Source organism: Primulina eburnea, chromosome 15 (assembly GCF_022965805.1).
Source record: "Primulina eburnea isolate SZY01 chromosome 15, ASM2296580v1, whole genome shotgun sequence".
NCBI classification, from domain to species: domain Eukaryota; kingdom Viridiplantae; phylum Streptophyta; class Magnoliopsida; order Lamiales; family Gesneriaceae; genus Primulina; species Primulina eburnea.
The window spans coordinates 26,328,919-26,351,560 of record NC_133115.1 but is presented as its reverse complement, the minus strand read 5'-3'; the positions used below and the strand labels follow the sequence as shown (position 1 = coordinate 26,351,560).

The 22,642-nt window shown below is 37.1% G+C and overlaps 1 protein-coding gene across 1 annotated transcript; it reads right to left on the bottom strand.

Moving 5' to 3' along the window:
- Positions 1-21,358: 21,358 nt before the first annotated feature.
- On the bottom strand, positions 21,359-21,931 carry LOC140815589 (secreted RxLR effector protein 161-like). Its single transcript, XM_073174666.1, has one exon. The coding sequence runs from the start codon at positions 21,929-21,931 to the stop codon at positions 21,359-21,361; it is 573 nt and encodes a 190-aa protein (XP_073030767.1).
- Positions 21,932-22,642: the final 711 nt, after the last annotated feature.

Genomic DNA, 22,642 nt, shown 5'->3' with positions numbered 1-22,642 from the left:
CTTGACTAAACCATATTCAGCCCAATCCAAGCCCATTAAGACCCATAGAACAGCCTAGGACCCTCCTGAAATTTTCTGCACAAAAGAACCCTAGCTCTAGTTGGTTCGAACTCTAGCTTGCCTTGGCTCCAGCCCTTAACCACTATGACTAGACCTTAGTTGATGCTCCTAGGACCATGACCGAACCCTAGCCAAGCTACTGGAACCGCCTATGCAGCCCATGCATTTGCAAACCCCTCAACCGTAGCCTACATGCCTTGCGCCCCCAAGCCCTTCGCTACAGCCTCTTCCCCTTCGAGCCAGCCTTTTCTCCCTCATCCTAGGACCCCGACTCAGCCCCCTTAGGACCCCTGGACATTCCCTAACAGCAGCCAGCAGCTCCACCCTTCAAGGAACCCAAAAAGTGAAACCTAGCTTCCCTTCAAACCCCAAAACGTGCAGCCCTCTCCTAGGTTGTGTCCAGACCTTGCACAGACCATATAGGACCATCCTCCAGCCCCTTTAGGTTTCCTAGACACACCCTAACAATAGCTAGAAGCCTTGGCCTTCAAAGACTCCTAGCCGAAGATTCCTTGCCCACAAGGACTCTATTTTCGTGCAACCCTCATCTCCTCCATAGCCAGCCCTTGTGTCAGCTTGTCTAGGCCCTTAAACCATCTGAAATTCATCTCTTCCCATAACCCTATAATGGCAGCCCCGTCATGCACCATTAACATGGGTTTTGAATCATAAAAACATGAGTTTTTGGCACAACATGACATAAAAACGAAAATATTACAAGGGTTCATATTTTTTTAATGCAAACATACCCCAAAAACATAATATGGTGTGATAGATGAGAAAAATGAGATTAAGGTGAGCTTTTTACGTATTTTGACGCATGAAAAACGATTGGCGATGCGAGGGACGTTGGCGGAGAGACGGGGGAAGAATCCTTGCTGACATTATGCACTATTTTCGTGAGTTTCCCTTTGAAAACATGCTGGTGTGTGTGAGTTTGTGCTGGTGGAAGAGTCCTTGTGCCTTTGTGTGAATGTGTGCGTGTTTCAAGTGTTTTGAGTTAGGTTTTGGGGCTTTATTTATTAAATCAAATACATGGCACAAGTCTAGGCCCAATAACATGGGTATAATAGGCCCACTATTCCCATTAGATGATAATTAAAATATTTTGTTTAGGTTGATTTTTGAAAATATTAACCGAGGCTCCAAAAACTCCTTATTCTCGTCAAAAATCGAATACCGGTTTAAATTACAACTTGGCGCGTGAAAACACCTCAAAAATTGTCATTTTCAAAAATATCATATAAAATATACCACGTCTTAAACAATTAAAATAATTATTCAATAAAAATACTTTCCCTCATACGGTCTTCGGTCTCCGTTCCTCGATCGCCTATTGAATGACTTTTAAAACATAGTTTTATACATTATAGTTGGAAACCATTTTTAAATATGTAAACATGCATATCACATTTTATAAATGCAATTGAAACAATTTATTTAAAATACACAAGTAATTTGATAACTTGTATGCATGTGGTTCACGTGTACCTTCAAATTTTCGGAACGTTACAATATACCCCCTTAAATTGAATTTTGTCCCCAAAATTCACTTATCCTCGATAATCAAAAAAGTTTAAACTTAATTCTAGTATCTCAATAATCCAAGCTTCCGCTGCACCTCTCTGATAATATAAGTTTTAGGTTGTCTCTATGTCTACTCGATCTTAATTAAATTTGCCTTCAAGATCCTCGTTTGCGAATCGCGACTTAAAACAACATATGATGACTTATTTCTATGTTACTACAACCTCGAGTTTAGAATTTTCTTACAATTCATAGTAATAGAAACGGAAGCCCAACTTATTGTATCTTACTTTCCTTATATTGTACCCAAGATTTTCATCAACCTCTTATATTTCAACATTAAAATCCCAAAAGCATCCTTTCTTAAATCATTGAACTGAAGGTGTGGTAAGGCTTGAAATCCAAATATTAGCATTTATGTAGTTCAAGTTAATAGATTTTAGCACCAAAATTTACTAATCGATTTCTATCATGGTAATACCCTTAACAGTTAATCCTTATCTCAATCCCAATCATAATATCAGTCTATGATCTTTGAATCGAATCTTTATCTTACGGCACCAAACTAGCATAGCTTAACTTTCGACCAGTACATCCCAAATATAAAATCGTTGCATACCTTAAATTTCGAGTAACGTTAATCCATAAAACCCAAATATACAATAGCTATCTTCTTTCTATATAATAAAACCCTTTCTAGCATCAATTACATGCTTAAACTATTTTCTTCTCAATTACAATGTAGTTGAGGTCTAAGAGACTTGGGCTTTCCTCATTAGAATGATTGTCGCATTCTGACGTATCCTTAATGCTTAATTAGCACTAGTGTATAAACTTAGTAAGTTATCTCATGTTTAATATTAGACTAATTCCAATCATTCGACTTCACTAAAAATCCCTAGAATTCTAGAATCCACGTATCAAGATTTTAGATTGCTTACTCGACTAAAAATCTTAATATTCGTTCATTGGTAACTTACGCTGAACGCAACTAATTCTTTTTTGTTTTTATTTCATCCAAAATTTTCATATGAACACGGATCTCATAAACTTGAAATTCAATTTACACAACCTATATAGTCTTTGGACAACATAATTTCAACACATATATCCTACTTAATCCCAAATTTCTTAATGACTTTAAAAAAATCCTCGATTTTGACTTTTCCTTACCTTTATTAACACGAGCTTATCTTATAGAATCATATAAGCTTAGATTTTAATTCTACTATTTTTCTTAGACGTAAACCCGAGTCTTTCGATTTAATAACTTAATGACTAAACCATGAAGCGTTTTTATCTCGAATAAATTTATAACTTAATAGTTTCTTCCCAAATTTTAATTGTCCTCCCTCTAAATTCTTAATTTGCCACAACATTATTCCACTAACGCTTAGATTTTCAAGCCCAATATTGATTCATTCTACAATGTTCTTGATTATCATTTCGTATAACATTATAACTAAAATATCTCAAGGTTCTGAACCTTCAAGACTAAATCATCAAAAACTCCTATTATTTAAACCATTTAATTTTGGCTTATTGATAAGATAATCCCCAAATTTCTTAGAAATTGCAAAAATAATTACCGATTTCCTCGAAAATTATCCAATTTCTTAAACATGTCCAATTTCACCACAAAGACAGCATGCATGAAAATCATGTAATTTCTTGTTTCATATTGTAACATGCATAAAAATTTTAAAACATCTAATTTTTTACCTTAAAAAATCATGCAACGATGCAGGTTTAATCATAAAAATCATTCATCATGCAAACTTAGACATAAATGTCATTTAACTTCAAAAAGTGTTTAATCAAGTAGCTTAAACATATAAACCGTGTAAACGTACAGGTGATAACATTAAAAACATTCAAACTTACAGAGTTGAGGCTTGACGACTGAGCTTTACAGAACTGGCGGTGGCCCAACCCTTTGCATGAACATTGCTGTGATAACAACTGAAAGCGTCCACTACTCAGTTTTTCTTTAAAATATACTATAATTTTTTTTTCTTCAATCTCATCGGCCAAATCCATACATATATATAAATATATTTTTAAAATACCTTTGTACCATTTATAATAAATCAACCAACTATTACTTGAAAATTCAAAAGAAAGAAATTCAAAACATCAAAACCGTAAAATCGTGAACCAACCTAAGCTAACATTATTTTAAAAATAACTCAACTCGAACATCCTCTAATAATCTCTAAAGGCATCATAAGTCATAAAATCTTTTAAGTAACTTAAATCATTAGCATAAGTCATAAACATAAGTGCGGAAAAACTAGCGTCGGTTCTCAAGTTGTGTGCACCTTCAATCCAACAAGATCAACTATCAAGGGCCCCCATTAACATCAAACTCATACTCACCTGAATCGATCACACCTAGTGAGTCTATTGACTCAGTAAACCTCAACCACGATAGCAAATAATATATATACATTCACACGCAACAGTGAAAATACTTTTACTTAAAATAGTTTTTCATTAACATGCATAAACATAAACAATTTTCCTTGCATCATTAACATTTTCCTTTCATCATAAACATTTTCATTTTCATCATATACGTAGACGTTTCCCTTTTATGAATTCGGATCGTTAAATTGTGACTTTCGTATCAGCTAAAGGTCTATGGATCAATCTACGTGTAACCAGAGTACTGGGCAGCGGGGACATCAGCGTCACTCTAACCCATCAATTGAGCCTTGTCCTATCATCATGTCAATGGAAATACGATCGTTGGGCTCTGGGGCCTTCTCTCGTAAACGGGCTCTCTCTAGGCCTTTCCACTCACGTTTTCTCCAATTATATAATCATATTAGTCACAACCACTTCACCTCCTGCAATGTTTCATATTTTCATCACTTATAAAATCATGCATATATATAAATCATTTTTCTTTTAAGCCAAGCATGCAGCACGTCTTTTAGCGTTACATTTTCATCATAAAATTTCATAAACATTATAATAAACACTTTAATATTTATTACAGCATTCAGGTCACTGCCAGGACGTCTAACATTTTTCAGGTGTAAAATGATCGTTTTACCCTAAAACCCCAACTTTCCATATTTATCCTTAGACATCGAAATGACGATCCAAATCATTCCAAACTTAACATATCACCTTAAAATACACCAATAATAACTTATTAGACGTAAGCTTGTGCCCCTCGACTAATTTCCCAAATCATTTTTAAAGCTTAGACGTCCCTCCCGGTTTTGACTCATGTGGACCCGAAACTTAACCAAAACTTAATAACACTTGACTAAACCATATTCAACCCAATCCAAGCCCATTAAGACCCATAGAACAGCCTAGGACCCTCCTAAATTTTCTGCACAAAAGAACCCTAGCTCTAGTTGGTTCGAACTCTGGATTGCCTCAGCTCCAGTCCTTAACCACTATGACCAGACCTTAGTTAACCCTCCTAGGACCATGAACGAACCCTCTACTGGAACCGCCTATACAGCCCATGCACTTGCAAACCCCTCAACCATAGCCTACATGCCTTGCGCCCCCAATCCCTTTGCTACAGCCTCTTCCCCTTCGAACCAGCCTTTGCTCCCTCATCCTAGGACCTCGACTCAGCCCCCTTAGGACCCTGGACATGCCCTAACAGCGGCAAGCAGCCCCACCCTTCAAGGAACCCAAAAACCAAAAACCTAGCTTCCCTTCAAACCCCAAAATGTTCAGCCCTCTCCTAGGTTGTGTCCAGCCCTTGCACAGCCCATCTAGGACCATCCTCCAGACCCTTTAGGCCTTCTAGACACATCCTTACAATAGCTAGAAGCCTTGGCCACCAAAGACTCCTGGCCGAAGATCCCCTGCCCACAAGGACTCTATTTTTATGCAACCCATAACTCCTCCATATCCGGCCCTTGTGTAAGCTTGTCTAGGCCCTTAACCCCTCTGAAATGCATCCTTTCCGATAGCCTTATGATGGAAACCCCTTCATGCACCATTAATATGGGTTTTGAATCATAAAAATATGAGTTTTTGGCACAACATGGCATAAAAACGAGAATAATACAATGGTTCATATCTTTTTCATGCAAACTTACCCCCAACACAAAATACGGTGTGATAGATGAGAAAAAGAAGATTAAGGCGTGTCTTTGAGTATTTCACGCACGAAAAACTATTTGCGATGCGAGGGACGTTGGCGAAGAGGCTAGGGAAGAATCCTTGCTGAAATTCTGCACTATTTTCGTGAGTTTCCCCTTAAAAACATGCTGGTGTGTGTGAGTTCGCGCCGATGGAAGAGTCCTTGTGCCTTTGTGTGATGTGTGCATGTGTTTCAAGTGTTTTGAGTTAGGTTTTTGGGCCTTATTTATTAAGTAAAATACATGGCACAAGTCTAGGCTCAATAACATGGGTATAATAGGCTCATTAAACCCATTAGATGATAATTAAAATATTTTGTTTAGGTTTCTTTTCGAAAATATTAACCAAGCCTCCAAAAAGTCCCTATTCTCGTCAAATATTGAATATCGGTTTAAAATTACGACTTGGCAAGTGAAAATACCTCAAAAGTTGTTATTTCAAAATATTATATAAAATATACCATGTATTAAACAATTAAAATAATTATTTAATAAAATATTTTCCCTCATATGGTCTCCGGTCTCTGTTTCTCGATCGCGTCTTGAATAACATTTAAAACATGGTTTTATGCATTCTAGTTGAAAACTATATTTTAAATATGTAAAGCCTACCATATTTAATAAATGCAATGGAAACAATTTATTTACAATACATAGGAAATTTGATAACTTACATGCATGTGGTTCACGTAAACCTTCAAATTTTCGAGAGGTTACGTTTTGAATGACATCTTATCAACTTTGAATCTCTTCTTGTCATGGGATATTTTGTCCTTATTTGTTGACCTCTTGTCATCTTTCTTCTATTTAGGACAATTTGCTATGTATTTGTCGGTTCTTCCACAGTTAAAACACACATTATCTTCATTAGTGGACTCTTTTCTGTGGGAGTTTCTTCTGATTGGGCTCTGAAAGTTCCCCTTATTCTTACTCAAGAACTTTCCAAATTAATTCATAAATAATGAAAATGCATCACTACTCAGTTGTTATGCATATTTTTCGTTGGAAACTTGTGGCACGATTGTTGTAGCAACTAGTGATTTTATTACATTTTAGGTGGACACACCATCAATCATTGATTCCATCTCAAACTCATAAGCTTTAAGTGTAACGCCCGAAAATTAGTCCATGTAAACCGCATGTATGAAATTATTAAATTGCTAAAATATTTTAATTTAATGATTTTATATGCATGAATGATATTTTTGAATGACTAAATAATTAATTTGGGTAGTTTTGCTCGATTTCATAATTTAAAGATTTTCAGACGAATATCAGTGGTTGTCCGGGGACGGGGGACCGAAGACGATTAATGTGTTAAAGATTTAACAGCTAAAATTTTATTTTTGGTTAAGAAAATATTTATTTGAAATAATTTAAGAATTTTAGAATTTTTAAAGTCAAATTTAAATTAAATAATGGGAGCAAGAAAATTATGTATTTTATATGGAATTTTTGGAAATAGATCTTTTAAATATTTTAATTTGAGGTCTAATGATTTTATTAATCTTAATGGGCCTAATTAATTGTTTAAAAAGCTTGGCTTAATTAAGCCCATTAATTAAGTGTTTAGGAAACCTTTTTTTAATTCTATTTAAAAGAGTCACACAAAAACACACACACACATAAACACGTACACACACACCCCAAAGCACATACAAATTACGTGAGAGCAAATTGAAAGAAAGGAACGAATAACGGCTGAAATTGGGTTCCTTGGCAAGGGAGTTTCCGATTTTTTCCTCCTTCTTTCTTTGATTTTCTTCCTCCCTCCTTCAAAAAACGATTACCTGACTCCCTTGCATCACAAATTGGGTTTTTAGTGGGGTTTTGACCAAAAAAAAGATATAAAAAAATAGAAATCGTCTTCCGTTCGTCACCGACGTTCCACCGCTTTGGTTTCATATTTCTATCGTTACACGTTTCTAAACCTTATTTTTAGACTATTCAAATCATAATATGTGTGATTTTTGTTTTGAAGTATGAAAATTATATTCATCAAATTTTTTGCAGATTGGAGGAATATTTTTTCGAAGTTTTGACGTGTTTACGCTCTCTTGAGATGTGTTATGATTTCTAAAGGACATGCTACCATTAGGAGACATTAAAGGATTGGAATATGAGTCGTTTAAGCAAAGATTGATAGATGTACATTAGCTATAAGCAAAGGATTGGAATATGAGTCGTTTCTAGAGTTTCCTTGCATGGTATGGGTTGTAGGGATCGGTTTTTGTTATGGCTGGATAGGGGCTCGTTTAGGCAAGGGTCATGACCTCATGAGGGCTACTTCCTAGGTAAAGGGAGAGTCCTAGAATGGTTGGACTCATCGACGCACAAGGATAAAGCAACTGCGGCCGTGGAGGCACTTTAGGGCTCGGTTTGGCGCAGCTAGGTTGTAAGGTGCTTAGCCTAGTGCGGCTGGTCCAGGAAGGTAAGCTAGTGGTCCATGAGGGTAGGCTAGGGTCTGGTCAAAGCCTGGGTCAAATATGGATCGAGGGTGGCTCGGTAGGAATTGGTGTGTGGCCTACGAATAGAGGAATGGTTCGATTTTGGCCAGGGAAAGTGTTTAGGCTCGAACCATGATCCACGGGGGTTGGTTCATGGTTCGTGAGGGTATTTTAGGGATGAAAAGCTTATGTTTAAAGTTTGGGAATAAAATATTAAGTTTGAAATTGATTCGAGTTTAAAACAGTTTACAGTTTAGTTATTAAGTCAATAAATCCAAATGCTCGAGTTTACGTCTAAGAAAATTATTAGAGGTCAAATTTAAGCTTATATGATGCGATGGGATAGGCTCGAGTCAAGAAAAGTAAGAAAAAGTCAAAATCGAGAATTTTAGAGTCCTAATGTAAAATGGTCCTTTCACGTCTCGAGTAGTTCGAAAGGTCTGGCAGTGTCACGAAGAATTATAATACATGGTAAATTATATTTTAAAATGTTTACGATGAAAATATGATATTTTTCTGCTATATGTAAAGGCTGTACGATTTTTCCTGAAAAATGATACTTTACGAGTTTGAAGGACACAATATTATATAAATAAAAGGAAAGTAAAATATTTTGAAGTATGTGAATTGACTGTGACAAATATGATAAGATGTGATTGGGTTATCGTGAGGGAAAAGACCCCAGAGGAAGCCCTTTACGCGAGAAGGCCCCAAAAGGAGCCCGACAATCGTATTTCCATATTAGGCGAGGCCCGATGATTAAAGTTGCTGACGCCCACCCTCATGTACAATGATAAGCTAAGACTGGTCAGTCAACCATATGATGATAGTCAAAATAAAGCATAAAAATCTTTAATTAAATCATTAACAAAATTGTTAAAACTTTGACCATCCAGCTAATGCGGAAAATAATGTTCTACGGGAGTGTACTGCCGGACTCTATCCACTCAAGCATCAGCGCCTCCCTCAATCTCATCCTCACCTGCAACATTCAAACCTAGTGAGTCTAAGGACTCAAAACGTTCTAAACATGAGTAACAAATAATACACATACAAGCACATGCATTAAAAATCATACTTTTATTCAAAATAAGCTAACATAAATTATAAGCATAATAAATCATCAAATCATAAAACTTTCCATCATTTATCGTTTTAAGTGAAGTTTGATCCTTGAAAGTGACTAACTATATTTTGGTCGACTGATCAGTCTTAGCTCACCATTACGCATGGGGTCTGGCACTAGGCATCGACCTAAATGGAAATACGATCGTTGGACACCCTCTGGGGCCTTCTCCTGTAAACAGGCTCCCTCTAGGGCTTTCTCCTTCAGATATTCTCAATAATCATATATCATATCTTTTTTGTCACATTCAATTCACATCCTTCAAAATATTTTTCTTTTCTTTTAATCATAAAATATCGCGTCCTTTCCAAATTCGTAAAATAGTATTTTAACAGTAAAAATTACACAGCTTTGTCATAAATCATAAAATATCATATTTTCATCATAAACGTTTTAAAATATCATTTAGCATGCGTTATGAGTTTTTGAGACACTGCCATTCCTTTCGTACTACCCGGGACGTAAAAGGGCTCTAAATTCCCATTTTTTACTTTTTCTCACTTTTATTGCTCGAGACTATCCCAAATATTTATATAAGCTTAAATTTGACTTTTAATATTTTTATTTGACGTAAAATCGTGTTTTTGATTTAATTCTTTAATTACTAAACCGTGAAGCGTTTAAATCCCAAATTAATTCAAAACTCAATAATTTTTTTCCAAACTTTAAACATAAACTTTTCATACTTAAGCTACCCCAATGAGCCATGAACCAGCCCCTATGGACCCATGGTTCAAACCATCTCCTTTGACCCTAGCCAATTCGAATCCTAAGCTATAAGTCAAGCCACGGCTCCCTCTAACACCGAGCCACCCTCGAGCCACCTAGGACCAGACCCTCACCCATACCTCCTAGACCCATCCTGACTTAGCCTAGCCCAGTGCACCAACCAGTAGCCCATAGCTAAGCCGTGTGCTCCCCTCTTTCGTTTTCCCTTGGTCGCGGCCCTCACAAACCAAGACACCATGGACTATACCATACCTATCCTCGACCCTGAACCATCTTCCCTAGACTCTACTAGACCATCATAGACCCCTAGACCATCTGCGAGACTCTCCCCTCCTAGACCTAGCCGCACACGTGCATGGGGAGAATCCTAGGGTTTGTGGACTCTCCCATCTCTTGCGGCAGCCTGGTCCAGCCCTCCATGGACCCTCCCATGACTGCACAGGACCTTGATGAGCCAGCCCCGACCAGCTCTAGCCCTTACACGCAGCCCCTCTCTCGAACTCTCCCATGGTCGAGCCTTGTATCCCAAGGAAACCCTAGGTTCGTTTCTTCCTATCCAAGCTCGACTCCATCCCTCATGTTGTCCCTTAACGACTCTTTTCCTATCTCTTAAACACATCCTATAGGCATCATGTCCTTGGAATTCATAACTTTTTTCAAACAAATGTAAAATAATTAAAAATTTTGAAAATATTTGTTCTATTGTTAAACTGTTCATGCTTCAATATTTTTCATGCAAAAATAATTAAAAAAATCATAATATGATTTGAATGTTGCGTCAAAGAAGTTTAGAAGAGTGCCTTTGCGTTTAAAACAGTCGAATATGCGATCCTTGGAGTGGGTTGGGAAGGGAGACAAATGGGCGACTAAAACCCCTTGATTTTTCCTCTTGAAATTTTCGAATTTTGTGTGTGAAGTGTGTGAAATTTTGGCTGCTACGGAGGCTTAGAACCTAGGTTTTCTTTATATAAATTTGGAAAAGTGCATCTTAATGGGTTAAGGTTTTGGGCCTTTGTGTTTGTGAGCACTTGAGCCTACTAATCATAGGTAAATTACGACCAATAACACCTATTTAATTGAAAAATAAAAGTTTACAAAATTAGTTTTCAAAAATAATACTTTTGGTCCTTTAAAAGTCCCTCGTTTGTCCAAAACCGTCGGCTAGTACACGGGCACTAGCATCCTGATTAGGTGGAGGCTGTAGAATCTCCTGCTCCCTCTTATCCTCATTATCACTACGGAGAACCCGTCTAGGAGGCATCTCTGTACAAATCGTCTATACCACGTAACCAACATGCATTTAACATTTTAAACAAAACATGCATCTAACCTATATATCATGTATCATAAAAGTATTTAAAGTTCAACATATAATATCCAATGCAGTAAAAACTCAAAGACTTGAGGCGTGACTTCTTGAGCTTCTCGGAGTGGCAGTAACACAACCCTTTAGGGATCATTTGCTCTGATACCAACAGAAACGTCCATTACTTATAAGCTTTAAAATCCTACTAATTTATATGTGTGTGTGTATATATATATATATATATCACTATATATATATATATATATATATATATATATATATATATATATATATATATATATCACATAGAATTCGAAATTCATATTTAAAATAACTTACCATTTCCATCATCCAAAATAATTTAACATTTAAAAGTTTAAAGTGCACAAAATCTCTAACTCGTCAATTAACAAAAATCCTACGTTAACAATTAACATGATCAACACTAACTTCAAAATAAAGTATGAAAATATCTAATTAAATAATTAACAAAATCTTTAAAACTTTAACTATCAATCTAATGCGGAACATAATGTCCCTCGGGAGTATACTGCCGGACTCGATCTACTCAAGCGTCAGCACCTCTCTCAATCTAATCCTCACCTGCTACTTTCAAACCTAGTGAGTCTAATGACTTAACACATTCTAAACATGAGTAACAAATAATACATATACAAGAACATGCATTAAATCATACTTTTATTCAAAATAATCTAGCATATATTTGTAATCAGAATTTAATCATAAATCATCAAATCATCAAATCATAAAGCTTTCCATCATTTATCGTTTTAGGTGAAGTTTTATCCTTGAAAGTGACTAGCTATATCCTATGGTCGAGTGATCAGTCTCAGCTCACCATTGCGCATGGGTAGGCATCACCTTCAAGCCAACACATGTTTAATGTTTCTATGTCAAAGACTACATACACAAGTTTATTGTCTTTGTGCAAGACTATATTTGAGTGGTGTGTGCGTATGTGTGTGTGTGTATGAGAACCGATCTCTGAGCACAGCAAGAAAGTGTTCTCACACACTGAGAGAATTGTGCTTCTAATCTAAGTTGATAACACGATGAAGTGTTCCTTCTAGACCGATTGCTTCTTGAAAGCTGATAAGCAATATGCATGCCCTTTTTCTCTGTATCTTCACAAACTTGTTCTTATTATTAGTCTTCACTGATCTTCTATTTATAGGCGGGAAACTGATCGTACAGTGAGACTCGATAATTGTATCTGTTGCAGCTTGAATTCGTTCCTAGGACTTCGTGTCTCGACTTTTACGACATTTCTCTAGGAATCTCTCGGCTTTAATCTTAACTGCAAGGTCCATTAATTGTACTACTGATAGTACAGATATTTTACCAGTGCGCACAGCTGGATTCCATTGAATAAGCTTGTCGTGTTCTCCATACTGATTGATTCATGGCTGATGCTTTGAACTGGTCTTGGTGAAATCAGTTGGTTCGCCAGCTTAACTGGTTACACTTGTTCAGTTGAACTGTTTAGTTGGACTTTCCATCAGTTGAGCACTTCATCAGTTGGTCGGGCTTCTGAAGGTCTTCTGTTGAATTACCTAACAATTGATCAATCAGTGGAACTGTTCTTTAATACATTAGTTGGATTGATTCAGCTTGGGCAATCAAGTGGCACTACCAGTTGCCGTTATCGAAAGCTTCAGTTATGCGAGATAACTGGTCAATTCGGCTTCTGATCAGTTACAGTATCCTGTGCACTATGATAAACCATTAGTAACAAAATAACAAGTTTTATTAACATCAAAATCAAGATTGTGACATGAAATGTTCCAACAATATATCATATCCTTATTGTCACGGACAATTCACATCTTTCAAAAATATTTTTCTTTTTATTTTTAATTATAAAATATCGTGTCCTCTCTGTTGGAACATTTGATGTTCTCAATCTTGATTTTGATGTTAACAAAACTTGTTTATTTGTTTCTAATGAGTTTACTTATGTGCGCAGAAACTGAAACTGATCAGGCTTCGAACTAATCAGTTACCAAGCTTAAACTGGAACTGAGATCAGTTACGAGCTGTCAAAATGACAAACTGAAGGACGTCCAACTGATCTCAAAAACTGAACCAGTCGAACTGAAATTTAAACGAACAGTTCCACTGATTGTCCAGTTGATAGGTGGTTCAACAGAAGATCTTCAGAAGCCTGGCCAGCTGATGAAGTGTTCAACGGATGAAGAGTCTAGCTAACCTATTCAACTGAAAGAGTGAAATCAGTTCAACTGACGAGTCAATTGATTTCACCAGCCCAACTGAAGATCAGTTCAAATGACCAGTTCAGAGCATCAGTTAGAACCAATCAGTTGCAGATCAAGACAAGCTTAGTATTCTAGTGGATTCCAGCTATGCACAAAGGTACAAAAGCTATTGTACAATCAAAGTATAATAAGAGATGTTGCATCAGAGTTTAAAGCCGAAAGTTTCAGAATGGATTTCGAGGAACAGATTCAAAATGCAACGGTCACAATAATTGAGTCTCACAGTACGTTCAGTCAAACACCTATAAATAGAAGCCGAAGCTTAGTGAAGACAGATTATGAGAGTTGACAAGTGAAAAAAGAAGGGTACGCATATTGTATATCAGCTTATAAGAGAGAAGCAATCAACTTAGAGGGAACACTTTAATGTGTTAAAGGCTTAGATTAGAAGCCTATTTCCCTCAGTGTGTGAGAACATCTTTCCGGTAGTGTTCAGATATCAGTTCACACACACACACACTCACCACCACTCAAATCTCGTCTTGCACACAGACGTAAAACATGTGTATGTAGTCTTTCTCACATAGACGTTAAACAAGTGTTGGCTGGAAGATATTGTCTTCAGTCTAGACTAGGAGTTCAGTTAGGCAGTGGGTAAGTCCTAAGCTGGGAGGGTTATTACACTTGTTGTAATTAATCAAAGTCTTCTAGTGTATCCTACCCGAGGAGGCAGACGGGGTGACGTAGGAGCAGTTGAAGTCTCCGAACATCCATAAACATATCTTGTGTACTCTAACTGTTAACCCCTAGCTTTAAACTGACTTGATCAGTTCGAGTATATATTAGCTCACTTCTCATCATAACTGAAGTGATACATGCGAGAATTGATCCCCTTTATCTTCAGTTAATTAGTTACATAAGATTAAAAGCTTTAACCGATCAGTTTTCTTAACGAACGATTATTTCGAGTATTTTCTGCTTGATTTTATTTCAAACTTGATCTAACTCCTCGGTATAAAATTCTTAGAACATGAACTATTGCAGCTCATCACGTTTTTAGAGGATTTCCCGATCCAACACTCTTCACATTCAAAAAATAGCATTTTAACAGTAAAAATCGCACAACTTTATTTTAAATCATAAAATCTCATATTTTCATCGTAAACATTTTAAAATATCATTTTTCATGTGTTATGATTCTTCGGGACACTGCCAACCCTTTTTGTACTACCCAGGTGTAAAATGACTGTATTACCCTTGGACACTTAAAAATTCTCGATTTTGACTTTTTTCCTTTTCACTTTTATTTACCCGAGACTATCCCAAATAATTATTTAAGCTTAAATTTGACTTCTATTATTTTTATTTGACGTAAACTCGAGATTTTTAATTTAATTCCTTATTTACTAAACCGTGAAGCGTTTTAACTCTAAAGTAATTCTAACTTAAATATTTTATCCCAAACTCTAATCATAGCCTTTTCATACCTAAACTACCCTCCTGAATCATTAATTGACCCCCGTGGACCCTGGTTCGAACCATTTCTTCTCCTAACCCTTCAACCGAACCCTAGCACACTCCCCTTGAGCCACGACCCAATTTCCTCGAGCCATGGCCGAGCCACCTTGGCCCAGACCAAACCCTAGCCCTCCTGAACCCTCATCGAACCCTCCTGGACTAGCACCCCAGACCCAGCCCGCGCACGAAGCCTACGCGCAAGACTCCTCTTAGCCGCGGCCCTTCTCCCTTCGAGCCACCACAGGATACGGCTGCACCAGGCCCTGCTATGACCTCTAGCCACCTACCCTAGACCCTACTGGACCAGCCTAGCCAATCCCAACCCAGTCGCAAACCACCCTAGCCGTATCTTACCAACCATATGCATGGGGAAGAGTCTACCCCTTGTGGACTCTTCACGAGTCCTAGCCCAACTAGGACTCTTCCTAACCCTGAACGACAACCCACACCGAGCCCCTGACTAGCCCTAGCTGAGCCCCGGTGCACCATCCCTCCTAGTCGTGCCATCTTCCAAGCTCGAATCTAGCCCTCATTTCCACCTTAAATCGTCCAGGTTCCACCCATTAAACATCCTATGTTGGCAGCCAATCTCTTGGACGTTTTTTCGAACAAGCGTAAAATCATCAATAGTTTGAAAATATTTGTTCTATCATTAACGGTTTATGCTTCAAAATTTTCATGAAAAAATAATTAAAACAACATAATACGATTTGAATGATGTGTCAAAGGAATTTAGAAACATGCCTTTCATTTTAGAATGCTCAAATATATGATAGTTGGCAGTGGGGTGCGAAGAAGGACGAACAGGCCACAAAGACTCCTTGTTTTTTGCTCACCAATTTTTTGAAAACTTTTGTGTGAAGTGTGTCTGTGTGTGATTCCGCTATATGGGGTGCCAAAAGACCCTAGGTTTCTATTTTATAGATTTTAATTTGCATGTTAATGGGCTTAGGTTCTGGACTTTTGAGTTTAGGAGCAATAGGGCCTACTAATCTTAGGCCCAATAATTCCTATTTAATTAAAAAAAAGTTTATAAAAATTAGTTTTCAAAAATAATACTTTTGATCTTTTAAAAGTCCCTCGTTTGCCCAAAATTGGCTTCCCGGATAAAATCGTGCTCGTCTCGTAAAATAATTTGGACTCTAATATTTTTAGAAAATTTTAATCATAGTAATAAACCTTGAAAATATTTATCTTGGTCGTCCCCGTTCTCCTTTTCCCAGGCTATTATCGAATATTCGGATAAAATCTTAATTTCTCATGAAATCATGCAATTTGACCTTTAATCATACAATATACATCAAGTAAGCATTTTAAATCAATTAAATAAAATAATTAATCAAGTTAAATCATTTGCATGTATGTTGTTTACGTGGGTTGAATTTTGGACGTTACAATTTAACTATCAATAACCTCGGTCAAATAGACATAGTAACACCCAAACGAGTCATAAGCGCTAAAACCACTACCCCACCAACACTGGACTTGCGCCTAGGCGCTGACACTATGGCACTGCGGTGCTTGGTTAGAACGTAGGATTCCGGAATCATCGCTACAGCGCTACTAGCCCTAAAGATCGAGTGCTACGGCGCCTAAAGGGCAGTGCCACAGCGCTAGCCCCGCACATCAAAATCCCAAACAACATTTGAAGCCAACCTCTCCCCACATTCAACTAGACCAGGCCAGGCTCGAACCAAACCATCCTAGGACGTAACTGGACCCTCCTGGAATGACCTAAGCCCAGGCCACAGCCCCATGCACGTGCGAACGTGCAAGCTTCTCCCGAACACCACCATAACCGAACTCTACCGTGACTATCCCCTTCGATCTACTCCTAGCCTGCAACCAACTGTGCTCGAGCCATCCTAAGCCATGTCTCAGACCCACTAGAGTCTAGTCTATAGCCTGGAACAGCCCTTGCACCTCTGCACACGAGCCATCGTCCGAACTAGCCAATAAGTACACTACATGACCCAACCGATCGGCTCCGTTCTGAACTTGGCTTCTAAGAACCTTCAAAACCTGTTTCAAATCTTCTCTCACACAACAAAGCCTGGCAGCCCCTTAGAATATATAAAAAAATGTGAGTTCACATGAAGAATAATGAAGAGAAACCTTGTAAATTCGATCCATATGCACATAAAATGGTAGAGCCGATATTCCTCATGAATAAACACACAAATAGACATATATTGATGTGAATGATGATAAAAATGAGGTATAGGGCAGTGCCTTTGCATAAATACGCTCGAAAACTTAGAGATACCTGCATAGAACATGCATCGGAGAGTCGGGAAGGACTTATTTGAAAAACCTAAGAGGATTTCGGTGGCTTGCAGTTGGAAAATATTTCAACAATGGCTGCTGATGGGAGAAGGGGTGGCCAAAGCTAGGGTTGGGTGATTAGCGCTTTTGGGATGTAGGTTAAGTATAATAAAAATTAGTTTAATGGCCCCTTAATTAAAATTAATGAGATTAAAATTATTTTAGGCCCATTATGCAATAAAATAGTCCCAACAAGCCCAAAAACAATCCTGTAAAATATTTTTTTTAGATACATTTTTGAAAATATTGTCCGAACACTCAAAAAGTCCCCTGACTCACTAATTTTTGTGTATCGGTTTAAAATATGACCCGTCGAGTAAACATATCCAACCAAAGCCCATTTCGAAAAATCTCACTTAACTACACCATGTATTAAATAATTTAAAATATTTATTTAATAAAAATATTTTTCCTCAATTATCCCAGAACTCCGATCCTCGTTCGAACGCAAAAAACTATTAAAAGGCCTTATGTATGAAACATTAATAAACCACGAAATAAAACACATATCCATGCAATAATAATGCATTTAAAGCTTTAAAATTATTAAACACATATTTTAGTAAAACCTAGATTGCATGCAGTCGGGTTACGTAATTTGAATTTTCTAAACCTTATATTATCTATGTAACTTGTATGAGTATATGTTGGAAACTAAATTTCGAATGTTTGACAAACTGAGCGTTTAATAGATTAAACTAGCTGATCAAGAAGACTAATAGAAACTGATCTAAAATATGCAAACTATCGGTTGCCAGTAACTGAAGGATAATACTTAGACTTTCGAAGGCAACTGAACAACGAAGACAACTGACTGATCAATTGGAACTGGTAAATTACTACAAATAGTTGTGAGCTTATCAACTACATTCGATCAGCTGATCCCTCAACTGTACACATCATCAGTGAACGAAAAATACATTCAACCGATAAAAGCTGACTGCAACAAATAGTGGGATCGCCGCAATTCAAAAAAAAATTAGTGTACGACTGTCAGAAGAATATTGACGTGGCAAGAAATGCATAGAAAGCTTAAAATCATATTTAATATTACCGTTGGAGGGAAGCCTATAAAGCTGAGAAGAGCAACTGAGAAACAACTTTGAACTTGAACAATTCTCGGAATACAATACAATCAACTGATCGATTTACTATTACTCTGCTGAAATCCTTGCAAACATCAAAAGCTCACGCTTATTGTATACATTCATAGCTTTCAGGATATACTTCGAGCTTTCAAGCACAAACTGTAATACTTGATCTTGAAGAGATCAGTTGTGCTAAATTATTTCAGTTCTTTTGAGTACTGTAAACAAGTTTGTAACTAAGAGTTTCAATTTGGCATTGTTAAGTCCAAAACTGAAGTGGGTTTGTACAACCGTTTGCATCGATCAAAGCTTTTTAGTGTATATCATATCCTTGAGATAGAAGAGGTGACGTAGGAGTGTTTGAAATCTCCGAACGTCCATAAAATCTTGTGTCTTCTTATTTCAGTTTTTATTCTATCTATCAGTTAGTTTGTTTCCTCACATTCTTTGTTAACTGATTGATAATGATTTACAAGATTTCCGAGTAACAGTTTATCACTAAACTGACTCATAAATCGAGAAAAGGTTTTAAAAATTGTAAGTGTTTATTCAACCCCCCTTCTAAACAATTTTCCACCTTTAACTGATCCTATCAGTATACAAATAAATTAATTATCATAATTGGATAAAACTGTAAAATATTATTAAAATAAAAATTTTTAACATAAAAATGAATGAAGCTCGCGCCACAAGTGTAAGGCTCGAGATTTATTAATCTTCATTGACGTGAGACTCGGAATATATGAGAATGCATGACGTGCAATGAAGGGAGAAAGACATGAGAAATTAGAGTGTTGATAGACCGCACCAGCGCTTAGGACAGGAGTGCACCCGCGGTCATAAAATTTTGATTTTTGAAAGGCAGGCCGAAGCCACACCGCACCCGCGGTGTTAGGAGAGACCTGCACCCACGGTCGAGGTCCAGTAGGGTAGGAAATTTTATTCGAAGCAAGACCGCACCTGCGGTGCGAGAAGGACCGCACCCGAGGTGGTGTGACCGCACCCGCGGTCTGATATGTACCGCAACCGCGGTCGCTATTTTCTGAAAAATGAAAATGGTGCCGAGAGCATGGCGCACCCGCGGTGCTAGAGTGACCGCACCCGCGGTGCTGCATGCGAGAAAGCCACCTTTATTTCTTATGATGACACATGGCATGGTATATATATGTGATGCATGAATTCTTCCTCCTCATTCAGAACATCAGCACCGAAGGAAAAAGACTTCATTTCCTTTCGATCTTAAACTTGTGATTTTGAATGATTTAGCCATCCGATTTGTATTCCGAGTTGAGATTATTGTTCCTTGCGCTAAGGGCTACAAGAGGATGTAAGTTTCTTTAAATTCCAGCATAGTTTGAAGTTTAGATGTTGAAGAAATGGTGATATGATGTATAATATGTGTTCTTGAGATTATGAACATCGTATATTTGCAAACGGATTGATTATCAGATATCGTATGCGATTGATATGAGATTCCAGCATATACTATGTGAGAATTATACCAATTTCAGTATATGTACGGATGTCTTGATGAGATTATGAGTTGATTTGGATTGATTATGATGTTATTGAGTTATCGGTATCGAAGAAATACACCGTTATGTTGTCAATTCATACCGAGACTGATTATTGAATTGTACAAGACATGATGGGAGTTGATTTGAATGATATATTGATAGGAAGCATCATTGAATTGTCATTTCAGATTGATTGACAGATTTAATCTTCGACTTCAAGATCTCGATCAATTCCTACGACGAGAAAGGTATAATTCATGTGATTGTAGGGGAAGACACGACTCGAATCATATTTGATTAGAGTTTCCCAACAAAATCACATACTAGATTTATTATTGTATCTTTTGATATGTTTTGGATTTGTTTATAGATTTATATTCAAATCTATTGATATGATCATGCTTTGTCTATAGATTTATATTCAAGCATTGAGATAGGAGAGTCATTGACAGATTTGTCAAAACTAGATGTTCGGTGTATCGACGCATAGGAGCAGACTTCCTCCGATTGTAGACATTCGATACAGACACGACCGAAGTCTAGGAGTAAGACGTACAGTTACCCCGATTGGGAGGGTAGGTAACAGACAGTGACGTCTTATTCACCCCGGGATCCCTAGAGTAGAGTCAAGACATGAGTTGATTTGCATTGCATGCTTATATATGTTGGTTTCATAGACTATGGAACCTATGATTTAGATCACATGCATGATATTTTGTTTTATGATTTTATTGTGCATATGCATGTATACATGTTTTATACTGGGATTTGTTCTCACCGGAGTTTCCGGCTGTTGTTATGTTTGTATGTGTGCATAACAACAGGTGGGGCAGGATCGGGATCACGACAGAGATGAGATCGAGTTAGAGTGGTGACTTCGGGCGCAGAGGACTGCTAGTGGTGTTTATCAGACTTGTACTACTTGTAGATTGTAGTTTGTATTAAACACTAGTTTGTTTAAATGTACTAGAACAAAACATGTATTTATGTTTGATGTACTTAAATAAAGAAAGATCTTATGCTTGTTTATATACATTTGATTTAATGTTAAAAAGCGAAAATTTGACCCACATTTTCTCACAGATCCATTTAATCCCAGATAGAATTTGATTTAGAGCCCGTGTCCCCACGACAAGTTGGCTCACTAGGCACCTAATCTAAAAATCTCTCACTTTTCCTATAACCAACTACCCATAGATATCAGACTCATTGCTTCACGATGCTTCTCAAACAATGGTCCTGGTAGGGGCTTCTTCAGGGGATCAGCAACGTTATCCACAGAGGTGACGATCTCCACTGATAGGTCTCATATTCCAACAATCTCCTGAATTATGTGTAACTTCATAAGTATATGTTTGGATCACTGATGAGACCTTGGTTCTTTATCTTGCACAACGACACCAGTGTTGTCGTAGTAGACCAGAACTAGATCAACTATTTGAGAAATGATAGCCAACTCTTGAAAAAAATTCCTCATCCAAATAACGTCCTTTGTTGCGGCTGATGAAGCTATGTATTCGGCCTCAGTAGTTGAATCTACTGTGGTGTCTTGTTTGGAACTCTTCCAAAAGATAGCACCACCATTTAGCTTGAATACAAATCCAAAAGTTGATTTCAAATCATCTACATCTGATTGAAAGTTAGAATAGGTGCAACCATCCAATTTTAATTCTCCACTCCCGTAAACCAAGAACAAATTCATAGTTCTTCTTAAGTACTTAAGAATGTCATTCACGGCTTTCCAATGCAATGTATCGGGATTCGATTGATATCTTCTTGCAACACTCAATGCAAATGCAATATCAGGTCGAGTAGATATCATACCATACATAATACTTCCTATAGCAGAAGCATATGTAATGCGGCTCATGGTTCCTATCTCATCATCAGTCTTAAGGCATATAGAATTAAATATATTCACACCATGACACATTGTAAGATATCCTCTCTTGGACTTCTCCATAGAGAATCTCCTCGGTATGGTATCGATATAAGTGGATTAGGTGAGCCCTATCATCCTCTTTGATATATCTCTATATATCTGTATTCCCAATACATAGGATGTTTCAGTCATATCTTTAATGGAGAATTTACTAGTTAACCATATTTTATTTGACTGCAACATCCTTACATCATTTTCAATGACCAATATTTCATCAACATAAAGTACTAAGAATATCACTGCACTCCTACTAACCTTCTTATACACACATGGTTTTTTAGTGTTTTTAATAAAATCAAATTCTTTGATTATGTTGTCAAATCTGAGGTTCTAGCTCCTTGATTAATGTTTGAGTTCATAAATAGAAATCTAAAGTTTGCATACCTTATGCTCACTTCTTACTGATATGAATCCTTCAGGTTAAGACATGTAAATCTCTTGCTAAATGTTACAATTATGGAACATTGTCTTCACACACATCTTCCATATTTCATAGTCATATTGTGCTGCTATCACTAGCAATATCCTATTGGATTTTAATATTGCGACTAGAGAAAATGTTTCCTCATAGTCAATACATTGTCTTTGAATATAACATTTTGCTGCCAATATTGTTTTGTAGTTTATTATATTCCCATCCGTCCCAAGATTTTTTTGTAAATCCTTTTGCTTCCTATGGGAACAATTCTCTCAGGTGGATAT

Bases quoted from the DNA above. Each gene is read 5' to 3' on its own strand.
- LOC140815589 (XM_073174666.1), bottom strand. From the start codon at position 21,931: ATGTGTCATGGTGTGAATATATTTAATTCTATATGCCTTAAGACTGAT.